Source organism: Mustela lutreola, chromosome 8 (assembly GCF_030435805.1).
Source record: "Mustela lutreola isolate mMusLut2 chromosome 8, mMusLut2.pri, whole genome shotgun sequence".
Lineage (NCBI taxonomy): Eukaryota > Metazoa > Chordata > Mammalia > Carnivora > Mustelidae > Mustela > Mustela lutreola.
The window spans coordinates 111,217,355-111,230,572 of NC_081297.1; the positions used below are offsets into that span (position 1 = coordinate 111,217,355).

Sequence of the window (13,218 nt, forward strand, 5' to 3'; positions counted from 1 at the left end):
TCTTTGGGTGGCATAAAAATATTTATTTTTCTAATCCTTCTAAAATTGCATGTGTAAAAGTCTCTTTCCTATTTTGCTGGATTATAAAGATATATTCACCAAAGATACAAGGTAAATGAAAAAGAAGAATTTGATAATTGAGATCAGAAGGCCAAAGCTGAGTCCCACTCTGCAAATAATAACATATTTTATATTTGGGAATTTAGTTCAGCACAGTTTCATCATCTATAAAATGGGGCAGGTTGACTGGATTATGACCTTCAGGGTTTCTCTTAACTCTAATAAGTTATGTTCTTCTGTTAAGATTTTAAGGTAAAAGGAAGAAGAGTTCAGGAGATTGAGTCTTCAGAAAAACATACTTTGATAATAATCAAGATGGCTAAGATTGTACTTGTTTAAGAATCCTGCAAGATATATTATTAATTCCCCCCAAATTATGTCTTGAATATTTATGTGTTTAGGTTGTTACATGTAATGGTTCTCAAAATGGTTTGCTTCTTTTTAGGCCCCCGACTTTTCCTTCCTTGCCCTATGGATGTAGAAGGTTCTAGAGTGTGGTTCATGGATCTCTGGAACTATTCTTTGGTACCTTACATTCTGGAGGCAGTGAGAGAAGGTCTTCAGGTATAGTATTCAATATTCTTTACTGTTTAAAAACAAGCAAAATCATCCTTGAAAGCAAAGAACATTCTTTTCTCTGGGTATTTATACAGAAACTGAAGGCAAGAACTATATAAACATATTGGTAAAGTTTTAAAGATCAATTAGTATGTAACTATTTATTGTGTATTCTGTTCTGAAAATTAATACATAGGAGAAGGAGAAAACCTTTATTCCAACAACTACCCATTTAAGGCCAAACAAAATTATTGCCATGGATAATAGCAATCTTTTGAAAGCCAGCTAACTGGACAGTTCTGTATCTTATAAGACAGACATGTTAACATGGGCCTTGATCATTTCTTCTCTTAACATATAGTTTGCAACAAGTAGTTTCTGCTTACGGGTTCCCTGTTTTTAGTATGTTTCATTGTCTGAAACCCTTTAACCTCACTCGTAGGATCCTTTACTATTTTGAGGGAATGCTCTACATTCTAAGGCAATTGACTTTTTAAAATCTATGGCAGGTTGATTTAGCAGCATTCCTGCTGTTCCTCTCATCTACCTCATGTCATGAGGCCCTACACTATCTCTTCTACGTACTCTTAATGGAAAATTCAAAATACATCACTAATAAGAAAATTCTGTTTCTCAACAAAATTGACTATCTCCTCAAATTGGATTTGAGCTTTCATGAAATTGTAGAATTGTAAACCTCAAGGTTGAATCTTTAAGATTTTTACTTCATAATCATCCAGCTTATTGTAAAGGACCTAATCTTTTCTACAACTCCTCCAAAGTTTAGGAAGTTTTTGCTTAGGCATCTCTATCTCTGATTACTGCAACTGCTACTAGAATTAAGATAGAGTTCTTGATTTTCACATTTGTCATCTGCAATAGTGCTTTAGATATTTACCCTTTAAAAAGTCACTGGTGATCTATACTCCTTCCTGCCCTTTCCTTTGAGTGGCTCACTGTCCTCACCTAGGAGAGCAGAATGGCAGTATTTAGAACCATCACGACGGTTCTGGTGAACACGATGAATAAATATTTGGAAGATGTGCTCAGAATCTTCAGAGATAATGATCCTAGAGCATACTATCTACTGGTTTTATTGCAGATTTAAATAATACAGTTTCCTATTTGAAGGCTATGAGCCAGTCTAGCCCCAGTTGTTGTTTGGTTCCAGTAAAATAAAAGACTATACCAAAAGTTTATATTTTTTAAATATAACATCTCACTTTTCTGGGTTCCTCTGAAACTGTTATGCTAAGGTGTGAGTTGATTTTCTCAATGTCAATCATTTTATACAAAAAAGAAATTTATGTGAAAGTTTTTAATAACGTAGAAGTCATTTTTTAAAAACCAATATTTATTTATTTATTATTTTTTAAAATTTCTTTTCAGTGTAACAGCATTCATTGTTTTTGCATCACACCCAGTGCTCCATGCAATACGTGCCCTCCCCAATACCCACCACCTGGTTCCTCCAATCTCCCACCCCCCGCCCCTTCAAAACCCTCAGGTTTTTTTTTCAGTTTCCATAGTCTCTCATGGTTCACCTCCCCTTCCAATTTCCCTCAACTTCCTTCTCCTCTCCATCTCCCCATGTCCTCCATGTTATTGTTTTGCTCCACAAATAAGTGAAACCATATGATAATTGGCTCTCTCTGCTTGACTTATTTCACTCAGCATCATCTCTTCCAGTCCCATCCATGTTGCTACAAAAGTTGGGTATTCATCCTTTCAATGGAGGCATAATACTCCATAAATGAAAATTCTCTTCATATAGTTTCAGTATTAATAAGCTGTTATCCAAGTTTTTATATATAAAATCTCTTTATTTCCCATGTGTTTACTAATACAGATAAAGAAAAAGAAGACTGCCTAAACTCAAAAATAGCAATACCTAACACTGCTTAGCTTCCTTAAGTCTAATTTTTAAAAACTGCTTCAGTTCTTTTTTTAAAAATGTTTAAGTCAATATTATTTTAAAAACATTATCCGGAGAATTAGAATTTTATACAGCTTCCATTTAGGCAAAAGTATAACCCTTAGAGTAATACCAGTTTCCTAGACTAAAATTAAGAGTTATTTCAAAATTATTTTTGAAGAGGAGAAAAAAATGTCTCGTTTCTCTTTGTGGTTCTAGATGTTTAGTAGTAGGTTAGTGTAAAAGCTGAATCAACTGTAATGTGTAGGGAATATATGGGGGAAGCCCAATACCCAGAAGAGATAAGAAAAATAGGTAGACATTTCTCATTGCTACTGAAGGATGTGCTCAGCCATAAGCCCATTGGCAGATGATATTCCTGGGGTTGGTCCATATATGTTTTCTGTAAGAAAAGGAAGAAAAGGAATCATGTGTGTTATGAACAATCCCCTGGGACCTACTGGTAACAAAGAACCTTGAATTGGAGCAAGAGATGAAAAAAACAAAGTCTTCTTGCAAAGATGAAACTCTGAGTTGAGTGGAATAGAAAAATCTCTTTTCAAATGCATGGTCTGATGAGGAACCATAGGGAATGCTCTCTGCCAGATGTTCTAGTTGGAAGAAAACACTGGTGATAAAATGGATTCTGAGTTTTATTCTAATGATTCTACCTTTATCGAAATGGCAACAGCAAATTCATATTATTCTAATTATTTAAATATTTAATATTTTATAATTTTATAATATTTTAATATTTAAATCTTCTTTCCATTATTTTTCTATAACATCTGTTTTACACTGAAATTTAGTATTGGACCTATTTAGCATTTTATTGGTCACCTCCAATTTTGCTATCTTGTATGATTCTTTAAAAGGCTGGTATCAGTTGATTCTAGACCTTCATAGTTTTTGTGTAACATTTACTTTCCAAGAATGACACATTTTCCTTCAGTTAGCTTAAGTTGTATAGCAAGCTGTGTCTTTAGGTTTATAAAGTAGGTTTTTAACTGAGAAAAACTTTTGCTTCAAAACTCTCCCTAGCCATAAAAACTATGTATCTACTATATAGTGATAGTGATTGCTACTCCTGCCTTCATCTCCCAAGGGATATGCAGGTATCAGGACCTGGCCTGCTTGCTTGCTTGCTTTCTCTCTGTCTCTTTCCTTCTTTCTCTTTTTCTCAAGGCAAGGCTGACACAACCTCATACAGTTCCTCTGGGAGAAACCTGAAAGATAACTCAAGGCAATTCATGTACCTGCTGTGGTGTCAGTATCCACCATTTTGCTTTTGATCACTGAACCACAATAGGCCATGTAGAACACCTCCCAGGGTGCTGAGACCATATATGCACCTGGTAACCAGGCTTGTAGGAGGGAGGGAGGAGGAGGTCAAGGCAGGGTGGGGGGAAGTACATCATGGACCTAGTTTGCCCATGTTACTGCCCTCTTCTCTTCATTTTAGCTTTTCTTTCTGTCCCCCTGCAGTCTGGTACTTGTTTATAAAGTCCATTCTACCTCTGTTTCTGCAGTGTGCCCTTCCTAATTAAAAATCTGTAACATATCTTACATTCATCTTCTCCCCTTTCCTCCACTACCAGCACTTGAGCCATTATCATCTCTTTCTTACTGACTCCTTGCTTCCTTTTGGGTCCTGACAACATAAATGCTTTCATTTCCCATTTTCCTCTTCTTTTACTGTTGTCCTTATAAATAAACATCTAAAAAGAGTTTTTACAGGAGCCAATGAGATTATTAGAGGAAATTAATCCAGAGAAAATGATTATCAGAAAAATTATTTTTATTTTCAAAGAAACTTTGAGTGGAGTGAGGTTAAAAAAGAGAAAGTGTCTTACTGTATTTGTCATCTTTGCAAAGTGCACCTTAGTAGAGAACTCTGTTTAGTGCCTAGCACAGCTTTCTTTAGTTCTCCATCACTGGAACTTTCCTTCCTCAACTGTGAGTTTTCTTTTGGTTTATAAAATCACTAATAAAGATAAATATGGGCAGTGAATTCTATATGCATTTAAAATAAATCCCCTTTGTACTCTTTCCCAAATGCTGACTATCTATCCCAGATGTTCATCTTTATTTTATCTCTCCTTCAAGTTTAAAGAGAGTTAGGTGGATGGACATATATTTATAAACTGGAAAATTGTATATGGACACAATTCTCTTGAAAGTTCCATAAGAACTCAATGTGCAAAGGAATCACTCAATTAGTGGTCACCTGTTTTACTGAGTAGGAATGTAGTAGATATGTATTAAATATGTGATCATTTTGTAGATGTATGGAAAGCGGGCACCTTGGGAAGACCCCTCAAAGTGGGTGCTTGACACATACCCATGGAGCTCAGCATCTCTGTCTCAGGATGGTCCAGCATTACTTCAGTTGAGACCAGAAGATGTTGGGTATGAGGGCTGCATATCCACTAAGGAAGCCACAACCTCAAAGCACATTCCACAAAGTGACACAGAAGGGGATCCTCTGGTAAGAAGCTGCTGTGTGATTCTTCCAATATAATCTTAACTACAGTGTGTTGTCATCAATATTTAGTCATTTGTATCAAAGATACTAGTTATCTTAGGTGGTATTTGGGACTGCTCTGATACAGGTATTCTGTTTTTAACTCTTTCCTTTGGCTTACTTTCCTTAGGTTAAATTCTTAAAATTTAAGACCAAACTTGTATGCTTAACAATCAAGAAACACTAAAACCGGGCTGAACTCTGTGACCATAATTTTTATTTTATTATGCAGAAAATTATGTAAATTAATAAGTCTTCAACATTACATGACTCGATTCACTAGGTATTTAAGAGAAAACCGGATTTTGTTCTTAATATAATATTTTACATATATCAACTATTCTGACTAGATTTACAATTTGTCTTTTGTTGCCTTCAGTTGAGAAGACTAAACTGACTTGGAAATCAAAGGGAAATTATTCCCCCTGATTCTCCCTGTCTTTCTTAATTTGTAGTTATGTATGGTTTAATAAAGGTCAATAAAACTCCAAACTATGATTACTCTGATAATATTAAGTAAGTAGTATTATTAGGAAAAATATTTTATTTTTCATGTATTTTTTTCATGTTTATAGATGAATTTGTATAGATTGGTTTCAGGTGTAATGCATTTATTAGCTTACCATTCTATGGTTACAGAAGTCATTGGACCTGTACAATCAATACAGAAAAAAAAAATACTGAAATAAAGGCCATTATGTTATTTAAAACAAAAAAGGAAATTATTAAAAATCATAACCTATGACTATACTCAAGAACATAAAGTGATTTGATATTTTTTGGAATATTAGTATACTCACAACCCAACATATATACATTATCATCTCAGCTGACCAGACTTAATATTTTAGTGGTTATATGTGAACAAGATGATAGGTTTTTAAGATCTTTTCCAGGGCAAAAGACACGTGCGTGCGCAGAGACAAACCAAACACACACACACACACAGGCAGAAAATTGTGCATACTATTTCAAAGGGTTCCGTAGAGTCATGGAAATATTTACAAAGCTCTTTTTAGAGTCCAGAGAACTCATATAGGACTTCCAAATTGGACTTTTGCTCTAGACCATAAAATCCTTAAGGGCCTGGATCTTTCTTTTTCTAACAGGTAGTTGGCCCTTTAGCTCAGAAATTACTTGAAATCAACAGTAATGGAGGAATTGGTCTAATGCAGCGTAATTGTGAGCAAATACTAATTAATTGCCTATAGAATGGTTCATATTTAAGAGAAAATATTAACTTTACGATACAAGTACGGGTTATTACATCTGAATTTTATAAACTCTAGTCTTGCCTTTGTGTGTTGATATACTGTGTCTGTTCCAGGTAAGGAGAAGCTTTATAGAGTTTGTTTTGAAAAATTAAACTGTCAAGTAAGGAACCCTCACAGGATGCCCTCAACTTCCCAGTTCCGATCAGCTAAACCCATCTAGCACTCTTCCCTGGCTCTGAATGCTCTTATCTTCTAGTATGGAAAAGAGATCCAAGGTCTCCCATACTGAATAAAAACGGGCTAAAAAATCTGATTCTTAAATGGCTGCTCAACTAAACCTCTTCAGAAACAGGAGATTATGGTGTGCTAAATAGCAAAAGACTTATCATCTAAAAGTCAATCTTTGGATCAGGCACCTTCTGATAAGAAAATAAATATTCTATCTGCTTTTATTTTGTTATAGTTCGATAATTACTGGTATCGAGTAAAAATATATTTGCAGTCCAATCTAAATCAAAAATATTTGGAAAAAATCCACTATTTAATGTCAGAAATATGTTGGATATGAACAAGGATACAAGTTTTTGGTGCATCTCACAGTATTTTATTTCTCATCAACAAACGCATTCATTCTTTCAACAAGTATTAATAAGTATATCCTCAGGGCTAAGACTTGGTAGATAAATTAAAAAGATAAATAAAATACCATTTTTGGTCTCCAGAAGCTCACAGTTCATTACTGGAAAGAGACGTCTACCTATATAAATTATAGTAAAATAATGGTAGAGTCGCATGCTAGATAAAGTTGTGAGTCCACAAGGAAAAAGCTTTATAAAGGAGGAGACTCTTAAGCTGCGTCTAGAAGGAAGAACAGATGTTCCATCATGTGATTGGATGGAATACATCCAAAATTAAGGAAACAGCAGGTGAATTTAGAACACTGTAATAAAAATGAATATGAATAAAAACGCTATCTGCAGATGAATGGGATTAGAACAAAAAGGGCAAGAAAAATTAGAACTACAAAAGTCTGCAAGAAGAATGAGAGCTACAAAAGCCTACCAAGGCTTGTTTATCTTTATAGGATGTTAAAACTTTATCACACAGATAATGAAGAGCTATCAAAGATGTTTGGGCAGGGGACTTATGTTAGCTGGATTTGCAGGTTATAAAGATCTCTTTGGTGACAGAGAAGAAGACAGATTAAAGAAGAGAGGATGGAGGCTAGGAACCCAGCAGATTGGTAATAGCAGAGGTGATAAGGAACTGAGCAATGTGTTACAAATGATAGACATTATACTTATGATTATGAATGTGGGGAAAGCAGAGGAGAGGAGAGGAAGGACATTCTTTTGCAGAGAATAATGATCTATCCCAGTGACTATTGGATCATATTTGTAACCTTGCCCCCTCTTGTAATCCCCTTTGACTTGAATGCACAAATCAACACTATGAGAAGGCAAATTAAATCCCATGTGTACATTTATTATGAATCTAAGACTAGGAACTTATTCTAATAAAGCGTATTTACTATATGGCACCATTTAAAAAAATCAAGACTTTCATGATGCTTCTATTATACCATAAAACTTTTACAGCATTCAGCATTCAAGTGATATTTGACCGAGGTTAGAATCATAACCCTTAAAATAGACCTCATTTATAATTTCTACTCTTAGTAAATCAGGAGGACACTCAACACACAATGGTGTTTTACAAATTATCTTCACCCAAATGCTTGAACATAGAGCCAGTGACTAAAGATGGAGGAACTGACATCAGAAAGGAGGGAGGCTATATGAATGTGCATGAGGAGGTGTGGGTGAGAGACAGAGAGAGAGGGATAAGAAGAGAGAGAAAGTGCATGTTTATGGAGACATTTGGCTTTTGCTTTATTGGGTTTGATAGGCTGTCTCTAACTACTTTCATTTCATATCTGTATACAGCTGATTTAATAAATTCAGAGAGTTAGCCTAACAATTATATTGAAAAATGTTGTCCTGAAGAATATTAAAATGATTTTAAAATATGCTATCACTGTAGCCTCTCTGTCAGAAAGGCCTCCTTGCTAAAATTGTTGATTATCATCTATCATCTATTTCACAAGCATTTATTGAACATGCATTTTACACAGAACACACAAGCATCCATAGCCTAACATATGTCTAAGGAATCCTTTTTTTTTAGATTTCTCTTTTTTATTGGATCAGATTCTCCAGGCCTCTAATTTGGAAAAGAAAAAAAAAGGAACAACTTGGATTACTTTATAAAATAATAAAATGACTGTGCATTAAACAATATAAAGATTAGGACCACTTCTAGAACCCCTCGACAAGAAAACAAGTCTTACTTCTTTCATGAAGACCCATGCCAGTTTTCCTGCACTTTCTAATAAAATCATTGAACAGGTTATCCACAATTTGCTTTTAAGCAATCTTTCCTTTTTCCTCTAACAGTGGATCTGCAGATCTATCAAAAACCAGCAAGCTGGCTGCCTTTTATTTTGTAGTACATGGAAACGCTGGCTGTCTTTCTCCCCAGGTGCTTTCAGGCGTACGTCCCTTTTTCTGGAACAAACATTACCATTGCCCTATCAACGGGGAAACCCGAGACAGCTGCTATTGTTCCAGAAGGTGGCTTTTGTTTTCAGTGACAGATCAATCATATTTTAGCCAGAAATTCAACAACCACAGAAACTTGACAGTGATCCTCTCCCTCTCCCTCTTCAAACGCTCATGGTCGGCTTCATTCAGTGACCCCTTTCGAGGTCAGCCCCTAAACAGCAGATGGTGCGTTTGTGTGCAGCAGCTGGCGTCATTCCACTCCATCCCCTCCTTCTCTCGCGGGAGCCCGTGCACGCCCTCGCGTGCGCGTCTGCGTGTGTCTGAGCAGCCACGACTTTCACTTGCCATTCCATGCTTTCTGCTGCTCCGCGCCAGAAAGCCGAGAAGCTTGGCGTGCTCGCCAGCCACGAGCCCACATGTCCAGCTGTGATACAGTTTCTTTCCCAGTCGCCCTGCTGGAGCCGTATTCATTCACAACCCCAAATAAAAGAGCTATCTAGAGGCCCTGTTGGGTCCCGATGGTTTGGTGTCGTAGCCGTGCTCGGGCAGAACCGCGGTGGGAGCCGGAGGCGACTGCGTCCGTGTGGCTCCGGGCTGTGTGTGTGTGTGTGTGTGTGTGTTATGGGGCTGGCTCGCTCACTGCATCACTGCCTACATCGATGTCTCTTTTTCTTTCTTCAGATGAATATGCTAATGAAACTCCAAGAAGCAGCCAATTACTCGGGCACACAAAGCTGTGACAGCGATAGCACCAGCCACCATGACGACATTTTAGATTCATCTCTTGAATCTACTCTCTAGGGGGTGAACGAAGTTAGGGGAAGAGAGGATGCTTTGGCTAAAGGTTTAACAAGAAAGGAAGGTATTTTCACGAAACCACTGCCAGTATGAAAGCACCCTGTCAAGGGCCCTGACCCAGAGTCGTGGTCTCCGAGGAGCAGAGCGAAGTCTGAACCGCCAAGATGCTCGATTGAAATGCAAGCTTAACTTTATTTTATTTCTAGGCATTTTTTTTTAATATCCGTGGAGTGGTGTCCGGCTCCATTACTCAACTGGAAAGGACCCTAAGGACAGGGCCACTGAATAGATTGCACATGGGGTAGCCAAACTGGACTTTCTGTTTTTTCCTCTTTAAAAGTTTACAATGCAGCCCCTTTCTTTGTCCCTTCCTTTCGTTTCCTCTGGGGGGGCCCGTCCTCCCCCGAGCGGGGCCCCTTCTTCTCCGTCCAGCCTCCCTCGTGCCACATGGTGCTGGTCACAGGGCTCCAGCCGCGTTTGTGCTGTGCGCTCACCCCCGTCCGAAACGAAGCCAAGAGGCCCGTCCTCCGTCAGCACAAGCGGAATCGCGCCACCGCCCGGCAGACGCGAGCACGGCAAGCTGGAGACGTGCCAATGTCATTCCTAACTGCCACGTTCACACGATGTGCTCCGCCAACTTTCTCGTGTATGAGTCACAGGTTTTATAAGGTTGTTTTTACCACAGGTTTTATAAGGTTGTTTTAAACCACCTGCCCACTCCCTTAACAAGAGTTTTATACCAATTATTAGTCAACACTGACAAAAGGCTTTCTTAGGGCTTTATTCGTTGGAGCCTTTTCAGTGAAAGAAGGAACATTTCCTATGGTGCTGTCTCACTGCCTTAAAACAGATTTCTATGACAGTTTAACAGTTGGTTTAAATCCTAAACCATTGGTAATCTTCACTGTCTTTTCATTTCTAACCAAGCAACACAAGTTAACACAGTAGCCTCACCTCTAGATATCTGTTTCAGTTTTGGGGTCTGGGGGTTCTTTTTTTTTTTTTTCTTTGGAAGAATTGGACAAGAGAAAAAAAAAAATCAGTGTTTTTGCTTTGGGAATAGATCGTCTGTCCTCCAAAATGTTCAAGTTAACCCAGAAACCCTCTTTGACCGTCACTTCAAAGCAAAGACATGTGGCTTACCTCCATCCAGTTCTAGGCAAAAGAGTTGTAGAAGGAGGGAGAATGAGAATTCTTACCCAGCAGAGCTGGAAGCACTAGTTGCAACATGAGCACAACTATTTGGCTTTTCCTCCCCTACTCTTTTTATTCTTCTTCTTACTAATTCTCTTGGTTTTGAGCATGTTGTTTTGATTACTATCGTTGTACATGAGAAATTCAGCATTAAAGAACACTGAAGCAGTGACGTCACTGTGGAAGCGGAAGCGTTTATACTGTAACAGAAGGTTAGATTTGCACAGTCTACTGGGTAGGTATTGTAAATAATCATTTAAAAAATCTTGCACAAATTGAAACAAACACACGCACACACACAAATGTACTTTAATCCTGTTGGTGTTAAGAGGTGTTTCACTTGCTGAGATTTCCTGTACATTGCAAACAAATACAGAATGCAAACCCTCAAAGCTGTTATTATCTGGTGTGTTTGTCCTGTATTTACAGTGGTTATGATGATGCAGGAGCTATCAGTGCTAGAATGAGCATGCTTCAAAACTGTTCATGAAGCCAATACATTTTTGGAAAAGTAAAAATGTCCGAAAGTGCATCTGTTGTGGCAGGCTTTGAAGAGCGTGCATGAAAACCAGTTGGGATCATGGGAGAAGTTACCACCACACACAAGAGGACGGGGTTTTGAGTTTTCCGAACCGAAGGGCCAGGCCATGCTGTAGACTTGTTCTAGGCGTGCAAATATTGGTTGCTTTCGTGATGTGCCATTGGTGCTACTCTCTGTGACCACCCGTGGGTCAATTGCTAGAGAACAACAACAACACGAGACCTCTGAGCCCTTTTCAGAGTGTCGCTAAGTCTATAGGTCCTACACGGTGCTATTGCCCCAAGGGAAAACTGAACTGAATTTATGCACATAGAATTGTCACCCTGACTTTGAAGCCTCAAACATGGATCAGAGCTGTCGTAAAACATCAGTATATGTAGCTGGATGAGTGACTAGTTGCCCTTGTATGATACGTGATCTAAAAGAAATTGCTAATCTTTCCCTGTCATTTTGAGAAACACAGTCCAAACATGATCATAAACGCAAATTCCTGCAATACATCCCAGTAGGTTCACCTAGTTTACAACTTAAACTAGTTTGTGAAACATTTGTCTGTATACATTTTATATTTTGTACATTTTTGATGTAACATATCATGTAAATAGGCAGAAACAGTGAAATAAATCATCTGAAAAGTTTTGTAGTCTTTGTAAAGCCCCAATAATAAGTACTTGGTGTCAATGGACTTAACTGGATGATGTATTTTCTATTGGTTTATTGTTCCTCTAGCTTGTAAACCAGCTTGCATATATTTTTTTGCAAATGTGCACCCTGTATCTGTCTAAATTATTACTTTGCCATTAAAGTGGAATTATTTATTGACAACAAGGTGTGGTATCTATATATGGAGGAAAAACTGAATAATCGTGCACCAAAAGTGTCCAGCCTTAAAATGTTGCTTGTATTAATTTTTTTTTTTTTAGGATTTCATTAATTTGACAGACAGATCACAAGTAGGCAGAGAGGCAGGAAGAGAGAGAGGGAAGCAGGCTCCCCGCTGAGCAGAAAGCCCGACGACGCAGGTCGACGCAGGGCACAATCCCAGGACTCTGAGACCATGACCTGAACCAAAGGCAGAGGCTTTAACCCACTGAGCCACCCAGGCGCCTCTTGTTTGTACTATTTATGTGCCATCAGTAGGGATGTATGTAAATGTTTCTTTTATATACCTTAGAGAGAGGATCACATAGCTTTGAGTAAATAAATTAACTAAAGGCCCAAGATACACTTTTTAATGAAGTTTATTCAGTGAATATTTTTAGAAAACTCTCACTAGTCTATCTAAATGCTTGATTATAAAATAAAAGTTAATATAAAATAGAAAGTTGATATTAGTTAAATCAACTTATTAAGTGTTTCTTTGCTTATATTTCACTAAACCCTCAACTAAACTTTTAGTTCTAAAAGATTATGTTAAAGCCAAATAATTTTTTGGTGGTGCTTAACTTTTAATAGAGATTAGAAAAAGAAAACTCCCTTTAAAATTAGACTTTTAAAAGAAATATCTTGAGCTACAACCCCAGTAATAAGAATCTACATTTGGATGATACACGTAGGGTTTTGGTTTTTAAAACAGGAAAACTTTTGATTAAGACAGTTGTGGAGGGGGAAGGCATTAGTTAAATTGAGTCAATCATCCAAAATTGATGCATTCGTTTCTTCATTCACAGTTTGGAAAATGAAGGAAATTTCCACCTTTCATTCTAACCAGGTAAGCACTGAATTAATACAAAACTTGAATACAATTTTGACACATGCACTATAGGAATCCCGCTGTCATTCTTATGTGTGTGATGTTGGCCCGTTTACCCACATTCTGGATGCCTCCGTTTCTCACCTATAAGATACTG

At 37.5% G+C, this 13,218-nt stretch overlaps 1 protein-coding gene across 5 annotated transcripts in view; it reads left to right on the top strand.

Annotated features, from left to right (window-relative positions):
* The window catches only part of NAV3 (neuron navigator 3), an 853,944-nt gene extending 841,748 nt beyond the window's left edge, over positions 1 to 12,196 (top strand). For all 5 annotated transcript variants that reach the window (XM_059186398.1, XM_059186399.1, XM_059186402.1 and 2 more), the window contains 3 exons: positions 506 to 624; positions 4,818 to 5,021; positions 9,517 to 12,196. In XM_059186398.1, coding sequence (XP_059042381.1) covers positions 506 to 624; positions 4,818 to 5,021; positions 9,517 to 9,636 — 443 coding nt within the window. In that variant the 3' untranslated portion in view covers positions 9,637 to 12,196. The remainder of the gene's footprint in view (positions 1 to 505; positions 625 to 4,817; positions 5,022 to 9,516) is intronic.
* The last annotated feature ends 1,022 nt before the right edge of the window (positions 12,197 to 13,218 follow it).